This window comes from Callorhinus ursinus, unplaced genomic scaffold (genome assembly GCF_003265705.2).
Source record: "Callorhinus ursinus isolate GAN/ISIS: 27379988/994484 unplaced genomic scaffold, GSC_fseal_2.0 scaffold30, whole genome shotgun sequence".
Lineage (NCBI taxonomy): Eukaryota > Metazoa > Chordata > Mammalia > Carnivora > Otariidae > Callorhinus > Callorhinus ursinus.
Genome location: NW_027397092.1, coordinates 12,436,695 through 12,455,662, shown reverse-complemented (window position 1 = coordinate 12,455,662; position 18,968 = coordinate 12,436,695). Strand labels below are relative to the sequence as shown.

Below are 18,968 nucleotides of genomic sequence, written 5' to 3'. Positions count from 1 at the left end.
AATGATGTGGGCGCCTGGGTGGCTCAGTTGGTTAAGCAACTGCCTTCAGCTTAGGTCATGATCCTGGAGTCCCGGGATCGAGTCCTACATCAGGCTCCCTGCTCAGCAGGAAGTCTGCTTCTCCCTCTGACCCTTTCCCCTCTCATGCTCTCTCTCTCTCTCATTCTCTCTCTCAAATAAATAAATAAAATCTTTAAAAAAAAATTAAAAAAAACTAATGATGTAATGTATGGTGATTAACATAACAATAAAATTAAAAATAAATAAATAAATAAATCTTCCCCTCAAAAAAAAGAAAAATAATATTTATAATTTTTAGAGATATCAAAGAACTCCCATAACTACAATTTCACTTTTTCCTCTTTCTATGCAACTCCCCTCCATACTTGTAAGACAGGAGGAAAAGAGAGAGAAAACGGAAGTGGGAAAAGAAATAAACATTTCCATAGCACCTACTGTGTTATTTTACTAAGAACTTGCTCAGCAAGCATATGAAGCAGAGTAAATGCTTACATCTTGTTTCCATTATTATGACCAATAATACCACCACAATACTCGTATAGGCACAGGTCTGAAATATGTAGGCCACTTTTCTGATCTGGAGTCACAATTTATCCATTGGGGGTTATATTCTTAGCATTTCTCAGCTGTTTATGGAATATTCCTGGCTTTAAAACAAGAGAACAACAGGCTATGTGTCTCATTCTTTTTTGTTTCCATCTATTACTAATTTCTGATCTAAAAGAATGCTAAGATAATAGGAATTGGAGGAATTGGCAGCTGGATTACCATTAAGACTTGTGGGCATTTGTTCTGGCTACTTTCCAAGATGACCCTCCCAGTGTCTTCTGGTTTGAACCACCTGGATAAACAAAAGCTTAGGGACCCATTAATTTTCAGCAGGCTAAGTTCTCCTTTTGTTTCTGGCTTAAGGTACATCATTTAATTATTATTTAAATTAGTTAAATTTCATCTGCATTGTGTGGGGCGCCTGGGTGGCTCAGTTGGTTAAGCGACTGCCTTCGGCTCAGGTCATGATCCTGGAGTCCCAGGATGGAGTCCCACATCAGGCTCCCTGCTGAGCAGGGAGTCTGCTTCTCCCTCTGACCCTCCTCCCTCTCGTGCTCTCTATCTCTTGTTCTCTCTCTCTCAAATAAATAAACAAAATCTTTAAAAAAAAAATTTCATCTGCATCATGAATTAATTGGTTATGTCTTTTCTTCAAACTACTTAAACTGAACCTTCAAATGATAAAGTATACCTAAAATTGTGAAAGTATCTGTTACTTTTTAAGACTCAGATTGGGTTTAATCAATTAAGTAAGATTATTTTTACCTGGAGCTAGCCTCAAAGAATTACTATTATCTATGAATACAGGTACTCAAGTTATGATGGCTCAACTTGATGATTTTTCAACTTTATGATGGTGTGAAAGTGATATACATTCAGGAGAAACCATACTTCAAATTCTGAATTTTGATCTTTTTCAGGGCCAGTGATATGGGGTATGATACTCTCTCTCTCTTTTTTTTTTTAAAGATTTTATTTATTTATTTGAGAGACAGAGAGCATGAGAGGGAAGAGGGTCAGAGGGAGAAGCAGACCCCCCGCTGAGCAGGGAGCCCGATGTGGGACTCGATCCCGGGACTCCAGGATCATGACCCGAGCGGAAGGCAGTCGCTTAACCAACTGAGCCACCCAGGTGCCCCCAAAAGAAATTTCTATGGCCGATGTCAAAGAGGTTACTGCCTATGTTCTCCTCTAGGATTTTGATGGATTCCTGTCTCACATTGAGGTCTTTCATCCATTTTGAGTTTATCTTTGTGTATGGTGTAAGAGAATGGTCCAGTTTCATTCTTTTGTATATAGCTGTCCAGTTTTCCCAGCACCATTTATTGAAGAGACTGTCTTTTTGTCCATTGGATATTTTTTCCTTATTTGTCAGAGATTTGTCAAGACCATAGAGTTGAGGGTCCATATCTGGAGTCTCTATTCTGTTGCATGGATCTATGTGTCTGTTTTTGTGCCAATACCATGCTGTTTTGGTGATCACAGCTTTGTAATGTAGCATGAAGTCAGGCAACGTGATGCCCCCAGCTTTGTTTTTCTTTTTCAATATTCCCTTGGCAATTGAGGGTCTTTTCTGGTTCCATACAAATTTTAGGATTGTTTCTTCCAGCTCTTTGAAAAATGCCAATGATATTTTAATAGGGATGGCATTGAAAGTGTAGATTGCTCTAGGCAGCATAGACATTTTAACAATGTTTATTCTTCTCATCCATGAGCATGGAATGTTTTTCCATCTTTTTGTGTCTTCCTCAATTTCTTTCATAAGTGTTCTGTAGTTTCTAGAGTATAGATCCTTTTTACCTCTTTCATTAGGTTTATTCCGAGGTATCTTATGGTTTTTGGTGCTATTGTAAATGGAATTGATTCCTTAATTTCTCTTTCTACAGTTACATTGTTAGTGTATAGAAGAGCAACTGATTTCTGTGCCCACCATTTTTTAAAAAGATTTTTTATTTATTTTTGAGAGAGAAAGAGAGTGTATACAGAAGTAGGGAGAGCAGCAGAGGGAGAGGGAGAAGTAGACTCCCCGCTGATCAGGGAGCCTGATATGGGGCTCAATCCCAGGACCCCGAGATCATGACCTGAGCCAAAGGACGACGCTTAACCAACTGAGCCACCCAGGTGCCCCTTGTCTTCCCTTTTTAAGAGTTAAGCCCTCCATGATGCTCTCAGCAGAATTTACCTTATATATTTTTGTTCATAGTTATATCATATTCCTAAAGAAGCCCTTGACAAGGAAACATAATCACTATGATTGGTTATGACTAATAAATATTAGTGTTCTGGGGTGGATGGGGAGGGTCCCTGAAACTCATTACCTACCCAAATGATGAATAAAGTTGGAGTTGCATTAAGAAGGATGAAGAATAGTATCTTTTATGTAGGTGACAAATAGCATCTGCTACAGTGAACAAAAATTTTTTTTTAAAGATTTTATTTATTTATTTGAGAGAGAGAATGAGAGATAGAGAGCACGGGAGGGAAGAGGGTCAGAGGGAGAAGCAGACTCCCTGCTTGGCAGGGGGCCTGATGTGGGACTCGATCCCGGGACTCCAGGATCATGACCTGAGCCGAAGGCAGTTGCTTAACCAACTGAGCCACCCAGGCACCCAGTGAACAAAATTTTTTATTAAAAATGAGAATAGGGGTGCCTGGCTGGCTCAGCTGGTAGAGCATGAGACTCCTGATCTCAGGGTCATGAGTTCAAGCCCCACATTGGGTGGAGAACATACCAAAAAAAAAAAAAAAAAAAGCCAAAAATAGTGTATCATTCAGTAATATTTGTGCTGCAGAAAAGCTGAAAGCCCAACTCTAACTGGCTTAAGTAATAAAGAGAATGTGTTAACTCCAGAGATAAGGGCTAGTTTCAGGCAAGAATTGAACTGGTAGTCCCAGTGATGTAACTGAAGATCATTTGGTCTTTCCGCTCTTTACAAGATGAGTTTCTTCCTAAGCCTAGCACTATTCTGGTAGCCAGACTACTGCTGCTGTCTTCCTGGGATGACTCCTTCTTTCTGTCTAGGGTCTCTACCTTATTTACTATAGAAAAACAAGAGGCTTTTCTACCCCTCAATCTTCAGCAAGTATCCCTCACATTCCATTGGCTTATATTAGATTATAATAAGCTCATCTCTGAACCAGTGCATGGGCTATGCAATTGATGTTTAAGCTTATAACACTGTAATATATTTAAAGCAATTGCTATTTATAATAGTAATTTTCTAACAGATGTGGAAAAAAAATCAGGACAAAATGAATGAATGAATGATGAATAAAGACCTCTTTCAATTATTATGAGTAGCCATTTCCCTAGCAAGAGTCTCAATAAATTGAATAATTGTTGTCTGGAAGATAGCTTAAAACCAAGCAAATCATAAACATTGAATTTATAGGAAACATCTAGTAAAAGCCACATCAGCATCAAAATCCTAGCAGAATAAGAAGCTGGCCGTTTTGGATGCAATTTTTGGTTTTGAAAAAGATGAAGTTATTCATTGTGACATTTTGATATTGAGGAAATTAGATTAATTATTTCTTGGCTAAAGAACACACACAGAATTCAATTAGTTTACGTTTAAATTTGCCTTTGATATTTGTTTATCATTTGAAGAGACTTTTTAAATCTAAATAAATAAAAAGAAATGTTTTTAGTAGCATGTACTTTTTAGCGTACGATGATGTTTAATGCCAGAAATGTCAACATTTCTAAAATGACAACTATACACGCCATAAGGTAAAATATACGTGTGTGTGTGTGTGTATGTGTGTGTGTGTATTTATACATTCTAAAATATACCCTTGGACAAATTAAAAGTGTCTAAGAGCCAGTCAGTGAATTACGTAACTCAGTATAGGGAGAGAGGGTAGCTCCCAAAAGATGCAAGAGGAGGGTTCAGAGCCTACATTTACATGGATTGCCACTGCAATAATTACTTAAACTTGTGGACAAATCAGCCCCTCTGTGTATGGGCCTCTTCATTTATAAAACAAAGATGTTAATTTTTTTTTTTTTTTTTTGACTACAGAGTCCTACGATTGTATTAAAGACATTGAACTTCCAGGCATACATTCTAAACTATTTTGCACTGGGCGCCTGGGTGGCTCAGTTTGTTAAGCAACTGCCTTCGGCTCAGGTCATGATCCTGGAGTCCTGGGTTCGAGTCCCGCATCGGGCTCCCTGCTCAGTGGGGAGTCTGCTTCTCCCTCTGACCCTCTTCCCTCTCGTGCTCTCTATCTCTCATTCTCTCTCTCTCTCAAATAAATAAATAAAATCTTTAAAAAAATAAAATAAAATAAACTATTTTGCATTAACACAATGTGTTGCATTGTTGGTTTACCTGTTGGCATTTAAGCTCCTTATGCTTGGTATAACAGCCCATGCTACATACTTATTGCCTAGTAGTGGGTACACGTTAAGTGCCAGATTCTTGTTCAGTTAAATTGGAAGCAACGATGGTGATTATGACCTTGTCTTCTTTAACAGATGGAAGGGTAGGAGTGAACAGCTTATTTAGTATTCCTTTAATGTCACTATGAGCCCCCAGACTACTTGTTAGTCTTATAGGAAAACAGCCAAAAGGACCAAAACTGGGCAGAAATAATACTTCTTTAGCTTTTTCTGCTTCCTGGAATTGATGAGCCCGATTGATGATAAACCACAAAGTTACATATTTGCATAAGAGCCTGAATCTCTCAAGTGGGGAAAATAAGAGTGGTGCCAAGTAAGAATTTCAATTACAATTGTAAAAAACTTTTAAAATTGGTTCTATAGTAATAACTACTATAATAAATGTTTGAAAAACCTATAGGACAACTTAAATCCTCAGATTAACATCTCTCTGCAAGGGTGACATAGGGGTGCAGGTGTGTATATCTGTGCATGTGTAAACAACTGTCTGCATGGTCCAAAAATATCCAGAGAGGAAGCAGGTAGTGTGACACGGGAAGTAATAGAGGGTAAGTGGCTATTACCCAATGGGGGATCCTTTATCTGGACTTAACCCCCTTCAAAGTTGTACTCTCTGTCTCAATAGCTGATCCTGCCCCTGTAGTACAAGATAGAGAGAAGTACAGAGGGACAGAGAGAGACAGAGATAGAGAAAGAGACAGAAAGGAGGAGAGAAGGAGAATGAGATCTAGCAAGGCACCATAGTAGGGGGAAAAGCAACAGGACTGAGTAGCCATTGGGCAAATTTTGCAGAGGACGCTTTGGAAAATAGTGATTCTTTAAAGTCTCAGCACTGTCTTAGGTAGTAGCAAAGTAGAATCTGCTATAAAACCCTAGTGACAAAGACTTTGTGTCTTGAGGGAGAACCCCGTACAACTGTGGATAGAGAGACTAAGAATTCTATGCTTTGTGTACAGAAGCTCTGATACAAGAGAATGTCTCTACCATATACAGTCTGAAACTGACAGTGCAAGGGATAGGAAAGAACAGTGGATCTTGCAGATCAAAGGTAAGGATGCAAAATATGGACAGAACCAGAAAGAAGTTATTTCCTGATACACAAATTTCTTAATGAATAGGATTGGAAATTAATATAAGAACTACATACTTTGCTCAAGGTAACTTTAAAACTGTGTATAGTGTGTTCCATGGTACGGCTTTAGGCCTTCCCAATCTTTCATTGTTACAACATTCTGAGTCAAAGAACCCTTTAGATAGTGTTAGAGATAGTCATGGGAACCAGGTGGAAGCATGTGACTATAGCAATCAAGCATCTGGAGTGAGAAAACTGGATAAGCAGCATCATTTTCCAAGTGCTGGTTGAATAAGTCCTGATCCTATCTGGATGTGTCACACATTCCATGTGCATACGTACATTATATATGTACATACATATAAGCATGGCTAGGAGATGGTAGAGACCAGTAAAATCATAGTCAACCAAATGCAAAGTTGTTAACCACCCTTCTTCCATCAAGGCTATACTTTTATACAAAACCAGGTTAACATAAAAGTTTGATTTCATACAAAATTCTAATGGATTTACATCAATTAAGAGAAAAGTGTAAACAAATGGAATAATATAAATGAGCATTTCTGAATGGGACTTATTTGTTTTGGAAGTATGGATGCATTCATTCATCCCGCAAAGTACCTATTATACCCGAACCTCTTAGTTAGACCTTAGGGATAAAACAGCGATTGGAAACCAATATACCCTCAAAGGGAAAATATAAATGCCCAGTTCTTCTATTAGTCAAAATAAGCTTCTTTGTGTCAACATTCTGTTAATCATCTCAGCTGCAAGACAGAGAATTGCAAATGTTCTCCAATACCAAAAACATTCTATGATGAAAGGAAGCATCTTTTTTTTTTTAAGATTTATTTATTTATTTATTTTGAGAGAGTGAGAATGAAAGAGAGAGCACACGAGAGGGGAGAGGGTCAGAGGGAGAAGCAGACTCCCCGCTGAGCAGGGAGCCCGATGCAGGACTCGATCCTGGGACTCCAGGATCATGACCTGAGCTGAAGGCAGTTGCTTAACCAACTGAGCCACCTAGGCACCTGATGAAAGGAAGCATCTTGAGAAGTATTAAAATAACTGTACATGTACTATATATACCTTAGTTTCCTATAGTCAAGAGGAATGTGCGTAGAATGATATATAAGAACTGTTTCCTTTCTGCGGAACCTAACACTAGAGTATTAAGATTCACGGAAACGAGAAACCTGTGTTCATACTAGGGCCCTACCAATCAACTTGCTATGTGAGCATGGAAGAATTACTAAAACTGTGCTTCAGTTTGTTCATCTGTAAATAGGCCTATCAATAAATACATCAATATAGTACCTCATAGAACTGTAAGAGACTTAGGTAGGTTAATTCATGTTAAGTTCTTAGGATAGAGCCTGCCACATAATAATTGCTAAAGAAATGTTAACTGTATTATTATTATTATTGTCTACCTATATTTTCTAGGCATATTCCCTGAATCAAAGTTTCCCATCTTCCTATATGTTAGCTGATGTTTCTATCTAGTAGAATGCTCAGAAGTCTCTATTTGTATAGGTTCACAATCCCATAGCTCTATTTCCGAAATCCTAAAAGCTTTGGAAAAAGAAAGTTTTTCATAGCTCATCTGGTGGCAAAATCTGACCTGACCTGATCTGAATTCATTTGGCAACAAAATCTGATTTGAGCTGATGGGAAGCTATTTCTAGCATTTATATAACCCATTCAGTGTAAATACTGTATGAATATATTTGATTATGGAATATTGTCCCTATAGGGGTTATCTTTCAAACTTGAAAAATTCTGCATTCTGAAGCATATTTGACCCCCAAGATTCAGATAAGTGATTGTAGAGCTACTATTAGGCAGGATAGACAGTATAGATGGTATTTCCATCTGTGGCTCTGCAAGGCAAGATTTATTAAGCAAGGATGTGAGTTTCTCCAATTATAAACATCCTGAACCAATCAGCTCTCTAGATCCAAAAAATGTGAAACTTGTTTCCTCCATGACATTCATTATCACTAGATCAGTCTTCCCTCCTATTTGTTCTTCCTGCTGTAATTTCCAAGGGGCAGTTATTTTGGTTTGGGAATGTACATTAAATTATAATAATTCTACCCCCTCCACTTGTATTCTCTTACCCACCTTCTCCAATCTCTGTCCACATTCATACAAACACATCATAAAGTACAGGTCAAAACAGATTCAAATTGTTGTCCAATCACTATGTTGTACACCTGAAACCAATACAACATTTTAGTCAACTGTACTTCAATGAAAAAAAACCCTCAAATTGTTGGTGGTAGGTATGTATTCCCTCAGCCCTATTCTTGATTGCTTTTTCCACCTTCCTCAAGCTGAGGTAGGTGAAGGATTCAAGAAGAATGGGTCTTTCTAAGCATATGAACTCCATTTTGCCCTCCAGCAAACGTCCTATTATGCGTGACCTATTCGTTGGAAGAATTGCCTAGTCTTCAGGCAGTTCATCTGGTTTTATCTTAGGAAGTTGACAGTAGATCTCAATCTAAAAGGCCTATTCTTGTTAATGACTCCTAAGATCTTCAGAGATGTCTAGGAGAAAATTCTTCTACAGCTCCTTCCTCTGTGTCTCCAGGGGATTTAAAGTCATATGTTTTACAACTCTCCAAAATAGACAATCTCCACATCAGATTAACTGCAGTAACTACAGCTGGGTTTCAAAATCTGATCTCACTCACATTACTTAGAGAAAGCAGCAGTCTAGGTAGAACTGAACCTGAAAATCTTTTTTTCAGTGTGCTCAGGATGTTTTCTTTTTCTTTTGTGGTCAGGGAAGCCTCAAGATGTACAACTCCGTAGTTAACAATGTGGCCAACAGTCAAGAGGTAAATGTAGGCTTACAACAAATATTCATCCAAATGAGTGGGGCCTTCAAGCCCCAGTGAGGTACAGACCCAGTTTTAAAGGAAGTATGGTAAAGTGATGTCTTGCATTTGCATTCTTCCTGAGCCATTTACTCATTATGTATCCTGGAGTAAAGTACTTCTCTGGGCTTCATTTTCTTGGTCTGTGAAATGGGCATCCTCCTACTGCTTTTAGAGAATTGCCCCATATCACAGCAGAAAATTACTCAGCTGGAATTGAAATTTAGATCTCTTTGACTCCAAAATCACTGATCTCATCATGCTACCTCTGGAAAGTTCACACATAAAACACAGCATTTCTGCTGCTGCTGAACACCATGGGTACATATTAATAGAGTGTAAAAGAGCTTTTGGACCGTGTAACTTTTGGTGATAGGACAGAGTGTTGATCAGGGCTACATGCAGAACATAGCTGTAGTCAGTTTTAATTTACTTTTAAATTTCAAAGACTACCTTGTCCTAAGTAACAAGGTGACAGGAAAAGCAGTCAGGGGCTGACTGTGGGTCTTTAATGGATAGACAGAAACCCAGTGATAACAGCACCACATAGCAAACCTTAAGAAGTCTTATTGGAAGCATTGTGGAACTCATTGAGAGCTGACCAGAAGAGAAGAAACTGTAGCAGAAATGTCAGTTGCTTATAAAAATCTGAACAGAGTGAGGAGTCCCTCTTCCTGAGCAAGCCCAGGTGTCCTTACTATTATAGCTCCCTTGAAACACCTTCTTATCACCCAAAGGAATCCAATCAAGATAAGAGGCTGCACCCATTATCAAGGAGCCAGTTTTCTCCTGTGCTTTCTGCAAATGCAGAAGCCCTTGGCTACCTGGAATACTTTAAATTCCACAGTCTCTCTGGTATAACCTTTAAATATCATATTTAAAAGAAAAAAAAAGTGTAAAGTACAACTTTTTTTCCCCCTAACCCCAGGAACTTATTCTCATTGGCGAAAATAGGAAAACAGCTATACAACTGGTTTTTACACACTATCAATGAAGATGCTCATCTTCTGTGTTACTTCAAGAGCAGTTGGAAGACACCACCATATGTTAGTAGCATTTCCTTGCTTGATGTTTCCTTGTTTCCTGACAAAAACTTTTTTTGGCAGGAGGTGGTGGGGGATGGGGGATGAGTGGGTATAGGGCTTAGAATAAATGGGTAAAGGGCTTAAAATGAGGCAAAAATAGGGAATTGTGGTATCAATTCTTTCCCTCTGTTTCACTTTTACTCTCTGTGGTCATCCCCTCTGTGGGCCAAGAAGAAAAAAGTCTCTATATGAATATCTGTCAATCAATATGTATAAATTATGGAGCATACCAACTTGTGCTGAGAGGAATACCATATATGTGTGCTCATCTAGCCTCCCGTGACCACTTTATGGGAGAGGGTATAGGATATGTCCATTTCGATGACAAATAAATGGCAGTATCTCTGGAATCGTGAGGACTTTCCAAGTTTAAATAACGGCAGCCGGTTTATCGCCCAGTTTTCCTTCAGGCATCAGAACATGGTGGATGATTACTAGTATTTGAGTATCTACATCCGTGTTCCTCCTCTGGCATGTAAACTCCTTGCAGATAGAGACAGGGTGTCACCTGGCTTCTGATCTCCAGGGCTTGAACACTTATGTGCCCCACGGTTGTGTTCCACAAATGTGGGTTGATGTCTTCGCAATATTTTAGGACTCACTATACGCCTTGTGAAATTTAAGAAAGCAGTCTCCGTTCTAGGATTTGATGGTGCGGCTGGTTGTAAAGGGGCATTGTGGGGAGGTATTTTGTGTTCTTGTTGGATGATGTGCAATATATAGCTTGAAGGTCACATTTTACATTAAAGTAAGCATCTCAGTGGGCTGCTATAAGTCATTCAGAGCAAGTTTGTTTATGTCCAATAAAATTACACAATGCATGAAGCTACAGGAAACTCATATTCTATCTTCATTTTCAAGCTAAATTAGGCTCCAAGAAAGGAAATAGGCTTCTCTCTCACAGCCTGCCACTTTTAAACAACCTCAAAGGCCTATTCCCCATGGGTTATACTTTGGCAGAACACTGCTGTTAGCCTGTCTATGGGGTCATGTGAAATACTGTGATCTGGATAGTCAGTGGTCCACTGTTTACTACTGGATACTACCTTTCTTATGGCTCCTGCATGGGAACAGAAATCCCTATCTTTGCTGCAACAGGAAAACAATGGGAATGGTTGGGGCAATTGTGCTACGTACAACTATTTAAACTCCTGTATATTTATTCAGTTCTGAACAATTACTAGTTCAATGCTGAGAGCTTATTGTTGTCTGGATTTCCCTATTACACACCCAACCCATTTAGAAGCACAGCTGGAAGTTTCCTTTTATGTTATTCATTCTTTTTTTTTTTTTTAGATTTTTTTATTTATTTATTTGACAGAGAGATAGAAGCACTAGTAGGCAGAGAGGCAGGCAGAGGGAGAAGCAGGCTCCCGGCTGAGCAGGGAGCCCAATGTGGGACTCGATCCCAGGACGCTGGGATCATGATCTGAGCCGAAGGCAGCCGCTTAACTGACTGAGCCACCCAGGCGTCCTATGTTATGTCATTCTGCACCACTCACTTGCTAATGAAAATGGATACATTAACCAACACATCTGAGAAAGGTACAGTATTGGTTCATTTGATCGTGAATTCTTTGTAATTACTTAGGAAGCCAATATCAAGGGCTGCCACTCGTTCTTGTCCGTTGAGCTTTTGAATTTGCTATTACGTGAGGATGTCAAAGGCTTCTAGGGACCCACTACATAGTGATCCTTAAAATGGAATAATAAAGAATAAATAAGTAAAGTAAATAAGTAAATAAGTAGAGAACTTTACAGTATATTACCTTGAAAGCCATATAGGCATATATCATTTTGCAGGTATATAAACAAGACAGGAAGGGTCTAGCCTCTAGCTTCAGGGAGAAGTTGCAGACCTGAAATCATCTTGAGGCTCTGGAGACTCAGGAAGGTCAACTTCCCTTTGTAACACATTCTGATTGTCTTCATCTTCTTACAGTCAGTCACTCCCTCCGTTTGATCTGTTTGACATGTCTCTTTCACACAGGTGCTTGTCTTGGCAGACATAGCGGAAGTAAGGAAACTGTGCCAAATTTAAAATGAGCACATTTTGAAAATACTGAAATTTGATCCTTATGTTGATGCTTATTCATAGGAAAGCTAATAAAAAGACATCTTAAAGATGAATCGAGATTCTGGTCTTCTCTGAGAAGTGAAACAATATATATAAGTCATTTAATCAAGTCTTGAACTTTTCTATTTATCTATCTTCACCAGAAAAATAAAAAAATAAAAGAAGCCATTTATCATTGACTCAGTAAACTTCGGTGTATCGCCATCTTTGCACTTTATAACTAAAACTTAAAAAACAAACAAACAAAACAAAACAACCAAACTCTCTGTTTATTAGAAAGCACTCTTGGACTTTCTAGTGTCAGAAAATGCCACTGCGGTTTCTAGTTCTTTCATTAACCAGCCATATGACGATGGACACATTGTTTAGCTTTCCAGCATGTATAGCTGTTGAGATTGGGACCATTGAATATGAAGGGCACAGAAGACTACAAAGAAGGCAGCAAATTAAAAAGTTGCAAATAGGATAAAAATAGAAAAAATGTTTCCTAAATGCAGCGCATTTTGAAGAACCTCTTTATCCATGTCTAGGGTGGTATGCCTGAAAATTTAATTGATGTCTTGTTTTTATTGATCTCCTAATCTCACTTGGAAGCCAGGGAAAAATAAGTGAACCTAATCTTGCCCACTCAGAGCTGCTATTTCCTTGCGGTTGAAAACAGTCCTCTCTCTGTCTCTATAGGATTGAGGTCAGTTCTGGGGTCTTCTCACCTCCTTCTTTCATACATTGCCATAGTGACTACCCCACTGGTGTGGTTTGACAGAAAGGTGCCTGATACTTGCCTAGTCCTGCTGTGGTCACTGTTGTCTCACTGCTGTCTTGCGTCCTTTGCTGATTGCTGCCTGCTGAGACATAGCTGGTTTCACCTGCTTGTCAGATGTTGCAGTGGAACTGGACATTGGACTGGAACTATTCCCTGGTTTCTTCTCTAAATGTCAAAGCTGTCTTCTTGCCCCAGCCCTAGCCCTCTCAGCTCTTTTGCCCCTGAATCCCCACCCCAGATGGGGCACAAGGGAACGCCTGTATTTCCTTGACTAATATCTAAGACATAGAGGATCAGAAGTGCTCCCACTTCCGGCCATTCAGCATGGGGTATCTTGGAGGGCACACTGTTTCTGACCACGTGGTAAAGCAGTGAACTTGCCCCAATGTAACAGGGTGTTTATGTTATTGCCCATTGCTTTCTCCTAGAGGTTTGACCTTGTGTCTGTCTTCACAGACTTTTTCTTGCTCTTCTCTCTTTGGCTCTTCCTCCCAGGGACAGTAAAGTAAGAATTTTCTTTAGGTCACATCACCTAATCTCCTTTCCTTTTCTCTGGTACAATCTTGAGCCAGCTCTCCAAGCTTGTGTTCTTAAAATATGTTATAGGATGAATAATAATAGGTTTCCATTCCTATTGGTAAAAAATGATTGGATATTAGAAGTTTCATGTGATTCAACCTATGAAAGAATATGATTTTGAGAGTCTGAAAAAATTACTCTTCCTCTTCAAAGCCTGATTTTCAAAACTATTATCTTCTTATGGAGCTTTAAAAATCTCACTTTGAATGCCACAGTTAAACAATTATTCTTTTTTTTTAAAGATTTTATTTATTCATCTGAGATGCAGAGATACAGAGAGAGAGAGAGAGAGAGAGAGAGAGAGCATGAGCCGGGAGAGAGGCAGAGGGAGAGGGAGAAGCAGGCTCCTCGCTGAGCCAGGAGCCCGATGTGGAGCTCGATCCCAGGACCCTGGGATCATGACCTGAGCCGAAGGCAGACGCTTAACCATCTGAGCCACCCAGGCGCCCCAAACAATTATTCTTTGTACTATAGAGTTGTTACTCTGCTCTCTTCTGAGGAGTAAGTCTTAGTTTCAAGGTCCCACTTTTAATGGCAAATGGAAATTTGAGGAGAAATAAAAATAAAAATAAGTTACTAAGACTAGAAATTATATCAGGATATTTCAAAACACTTTTCTACTACTACAAAAATTCAAATCAGAAACCAGTATAACAGTTCTAAGTTCCTTGAGCAAGTGAGATGATAGCACTAATGTACTTAGATTTTATCAGGGAGAAGTGTTGTTAAAATTTATTTCTGATCTAATTTATTTGAAGTTTTTATTCTGTTTTGGTAAAGTGAAAGATGAGACAAGAATGAATGATAATGTTAGTCCATGACTAATATTCCTTTATACTTCTGTAAAAATTCAGATTTAGAAAAACATCTTCATATAAACTTTATTTCATTTAGTTCTTAGTAGAAATCCTTAAACCTTTAAGTTCCTAAGGGAAAACCTGATCTGGTCCAAGTCAAAGAGCTCTCAAATTACATTACCAGGGGAAATGACTGAACGTAAGAGTATTACTATGTTTTAAATATTTCCTTCTTTTAAAAAAAAAATCATCTGTCCTGGGAAAGAACCATAAGGTTTGCTGTCCTAGAGATGAACAAGCAATGAGATGTGTATCATCAGTGTGTGTGTAAGATGAGGCATCAGATGGCGTGACTCTTCTTCAGAAGAACAAAATGATGACATTAAGCCACTCTGAATTGTGATCATATTCTTAGAAAGCACCAACCCTAAGTAGACAATAAGCACCTACATTCCTTCACAAATATACTTCCTATTTATTACAATCTGGCTGCTATATCTGCAGAGTTTATACACTGTTGCTCTTGTGTCTAGAAGGGCAGAATGCTGTGGGTCACTGAATCAAGTATCTCACCGGTCATTTCATATCGACTCAGTTGATTAGAAAGGGGATAAGGATTATTATAGGTTTCATTGGTTGTGCCATTTACTGAAGAGTCACCACGATACCAAAGATTTTTGGTAACTTATTTTTTTTTTCATGTTGTGCCTACAAGTTTTAGCTGCTGGTAGTATAGTTAATGGAAACTCAAAACCTCTTGAAGTGAAATTGAGGTTAAATATTTAATTATTTGAAATAGGTGATTAAAATAGAGCCAATTTAAAGTAAAAATTTGAAATAGTTGTTAAGACTAACATCTAAGTATCTAATTCTTTCAAGAAAGAAAACAATTGAAAGATTTTGGGATGTATCTAAAAATTCTGTGATACACTAAATTATACTAGCTAAAAAATTATAATGTGCAAAAAGTTTTCAATGTGAATGACTTGAGACAAATTATAATCTAAATCTAAGGCTTTAAGATAAACAAAACACTTCAATTTGTTGTAAAAGAGAACATTTGAAAAAAAAATTTGCCCCTATATAAAGGAATTATTTACCTCTGTTGCTTTAAAAGGATTAAAATGCTAACTTATGGGTTAGTTTGACATTATTCGTTGGTATGATTCCTCTTGTAAGGAGCAAGTCAGACGTTTTCAAATTCAAAAAACAAGTGACACCCACATACAAAGCCAGTGGAAGGATTTCTCAGCGGTAAGAACATGTGATTTTTTTCAAAACCACAATAAGATAACATTTCGTACCCATTAGGATGACTCCTATGAAACAAAAGAAAACCACCCCCCAAAATCCCAGAGACTACCAAATATTGGCAAGGATATAGGGAGATTGAACACTCACACATTGTTGGTGGGAATGTAAGATGGCGCAGCATCTGCCGAAAACGGAATGGAAATTCTTCAACAAACAAAAAATAAAATTACCATATGATCCGGCAACTGCACTTTTAGATATACATGCCCCCCCCCAAAAAAATTAAAGGAAAAACTCAACAATATTTATACACCACTGGTCACAGCAGCATTACTCACGATAGCCAAAACATGGAAACAAGCTAATGTCCGTGGACAGGTGAATGGCTGAATAAATATGATATATGCCTGTGATAGACGATTACTTGGCCTTAAAAAGTAAGGAAATACTGACCCATGCTCCAACATGGATGAACCTTGAAGACATTGTGCTTAGAGAAATAGGCCAGTCACAAAAGGACAAATAGTGATTGAGTCCATTTAGAGGAGGTACGTAAAAGTGTCACATTTATAGAGACAGAAAATAGAATCTGGTTACTCAGGGCCATGGGAGGGAATAATTTAGTGGGCACAGGGTTTCGGTTTGGGATGAGGGAAAAGTTTTGGAGATGAATGGTGGTAATGCTGGCTACACTTAATGCAAATATATGTAATGCCACAAAATTATACACATGAAAATGGTTGAAATGGTGAATTTTTATATTGCATGTATTTTACCACAATTAGAAAGATGTGAATTTTGGTCGTATAAATCTAGCTTAGCCTTAACAACATACCTACTTTCTGACTTAGCTTAGATTTGCCCTCAGGTATGATCTCTGCCCCTATTGGTTACTGGCATAAACTAATAGTCCTCAGTTTTGTCTTCTATCAAATAAAGGAGAGGAATTGGCTCTGGCTCTCCTTGAGCTGTTATTATCACCCTGGACGATTAAATGGAAAATATTAAGCCATTACTCTATTTAAAATGGACTGTATTTCAGTTTTACTTTTTTTGCATTCCAGTTGTCTTAGGAAAGCATTTCAGACTGTGAGTTTACTTTTTCTTGTCAGTTATACTTTTTGATGGCCATAAGCATGCAGTTCTGCTAAAATTCATTAATATCTTGGCAGATGTCTTAAATGTAAAATATTGATAGGAAATAGCAATTTTCATCACACAAATATAAATCTTTATCATATAAGCTTAACATTGAAAGTATAGAATCTCCATTATCATTACCAGCCAATGACAGAAAAACAAGACTGTTGTTTCTTAACAAAATACCAAATTCCTTTCTATTTTCTAAATTAAAATTCATTATTGTCTGATGAAAACAACGCAAATGAAAGGAATAGTCATTTATAGAATATTGAATATTTTCCCAAGTGCTGTATAAAATTACGTATCTCCCAACTGTTTGTACAGAGAAATTGAAGCATAAATGATACAACTTAATAGGTTAATAAGAGAGGGAATTGCAAAGTAGTTTCCATGTTGAGCTAGATAGGTTTGATCCTTCATCTCCTGAGATAGCCTTATTCTGAGTAAGTATACCAGTCAGGGTAGTCTTGATTAGTCTATAGGAACACAAAAACCTGGAAATGTCAGTAGCTTAAAATACAAAAATTTATTTCTCACTTGTGAACAATCTGTTGCAAGTAGTTCTCCAGTCAGCGCCTTTTCAGCAGAGTCTCAGGGGTCCGGGCAGGATGTTTGTGTCTTGGGGCACCACCATTTCTTTAAGAGCCTTCCAATTTGCCCAGGCAGAGAACTAAAGAGCTGGGCAGGGGAAGAGCATGGGGCATTTCCTTGTCTCAGCCTGAGATGTGATCTATGTTACTTAAACCCAAAATTGTATGACCCTACCTGACGGCACAGAGCCTGGGAAAGGTGGGTGACACATGCACCTTCAGTGAGCAAGAAATGTCTCTGCCAAAATGGGGTTCTTCAGCCTAAGCTATTCCACGTGGTGTGAACTATGTCCTGAGTGCCAAAATAATTGTGTGAGTTTTCTGTTGCTGCCTAACAAAATGTCACAAACAGCAGCTTAAACAACACAAATTTACTCTCTTACAGTTCTGGAGGTCAGAAGACTAACACAGGTGCCATTGAGCTAAAAATCACAGTGATGGCCGGGCTGTGTTCCTTCTTAGAAGCTACAGAAGAGAATCCATTTCTCACATTTTCCATTTTCCAGAGGCTGTCCACATTCCTTGGCTCCTGATTCCCGTTCTCTATCTTCAGTGCCATTAATGTTACATCCCCCTGACCCTTCTTTGTGATCATATTTCCCTCTGACCACAGCCAAGTAAGTTACCGTGTTTTTAAGGAGTCATGTCCTCAGGACTCACCTGGATCATCCAGGATAATCTCCACTTCTCAAGGACCTTAATATTAATCGCATCTGCAAAGTCCTTCTTGCCATGTAAAGTAACATATCCCTAGGGTCCAGGGTTTAGGATTAGAATATCATGGGCAGGTGGTCGGGAGCAGGGTGAGTCATTATCTATCACAGCCACTTTTTGTCATGATGAAATTCACTCATTTAAATTTAATGTTAATAACTGGTTGCCATCTTAGAACAATAAGATTTTTGGTAGAAGTTTCCATTTCCCTGGATTTTCTTTCTTTTAAAACCTATTGGTTTAAATATGGTCCCATAAGACAGGACTTGAGACCAAGGTTTTATCACGTCTGTTTGCAGTATACAGCTATTTTTTGTTTGTTCCTGTTAGTGCTACCATTATTAGTAAAACCAGTTTAACTTTGGGTAGTTTCCCCTTTTCTGCTCTCAGGCTATATAACTCAGGTGCAGCTGACCTTGCTGGAGGCTCCATTGGTGCCCATAGAGACCGAGCATACCCAACTAAAACTTTACATTATCCAATTTTAATGATTTATTAAAAAAAATTCTCCCAAGAGAGTGAATTGCAGGACTTAGGTGAGACAGCTCTAGAAAAGGAGTTCTTGTCTGAGTGGGGTTGCTAAGCATATACATTGCAAGTGTGATGCTGCTGGTGTCCACCTCAGTCTACAACCCACTGTAGAGGAAAGCAGGGTTGGAAGACACAGAGTCCCGGATCCCACTGACATTGTCCAAGCATCTGGATCTAGCCATGCTTGAGATTTTTTTATTACAAAAGTCTACACTTGCTCTTTTTTTGTTTAAATTTGGGTTAAATTAATTTGGGTTCCTGACACTTGCAACCACATGTGCCTTGACTAATGAGCCAACAGAGTTGAACAGTTAGTCAAGTTAAAGTCACACGCTCCAGAACAACTTCAGGTAAGTAACAACTTTGACTCACACACTTAAAATAATCACTGAGGCATTAGGGTACTTCCTAGGTTCTGCCTGCCCGGAATAACTGGCGTCATCATTGATAATTCTCTCTGCAATGCCACATAGACCCAGAAAATTGTCTACAGCTGTGGC

At 38.5% G+C, this 18,968-nt stretch overlaps 1 protein-coding gene, 1 long non-coding RNA gene and 1 other non-coding gene across 5 annotated transcripts in view; 2 read left to right on the top strand and 1 right to left on the bottom strand.

Moving 5' to 3' along the window:
- CCDC192 (coiled-coil domain containing 192) overlaps window positions 1-18,968 on the bottom strand; it is a 197,717-nt gene that overhangs the window by 15,176 nt on the left and 163,573 nt on the right. The window contains exon 7 of one of the 3 annotated variants that reach the window (XM_073878615.1): window positions 15,638-15,694. The exons of the other annotated variants lie outside the window; for them this stretch is intronic. Coding sequence (XP_073734716.1) covers window positions 15,638-15,694 — 57 coding nt within the window. The remainder of the gene's footprint in view (window positions 1-15,637; window positions 15,695-18,968) is intronic. 3 annotated transcript variants of the gene reach the window in all.
- The window catches only part of LOC112815183 (uncharacterized), a 273,184-nt gene that overhangs the window by 154,570 nt on the left and 99,646 nt on the right, over window positions 1-18,968 (top strand). The window lies entirely within an intron of this gene.
- TRNAR-CCU (transfer RNA arginine (anticodon CCU)) lies at window positions 3,220-3,292 on the top strand. The gene has a single exon. It is a non-coding gene; the product is annotated as a tRNA-Arg (tRNA).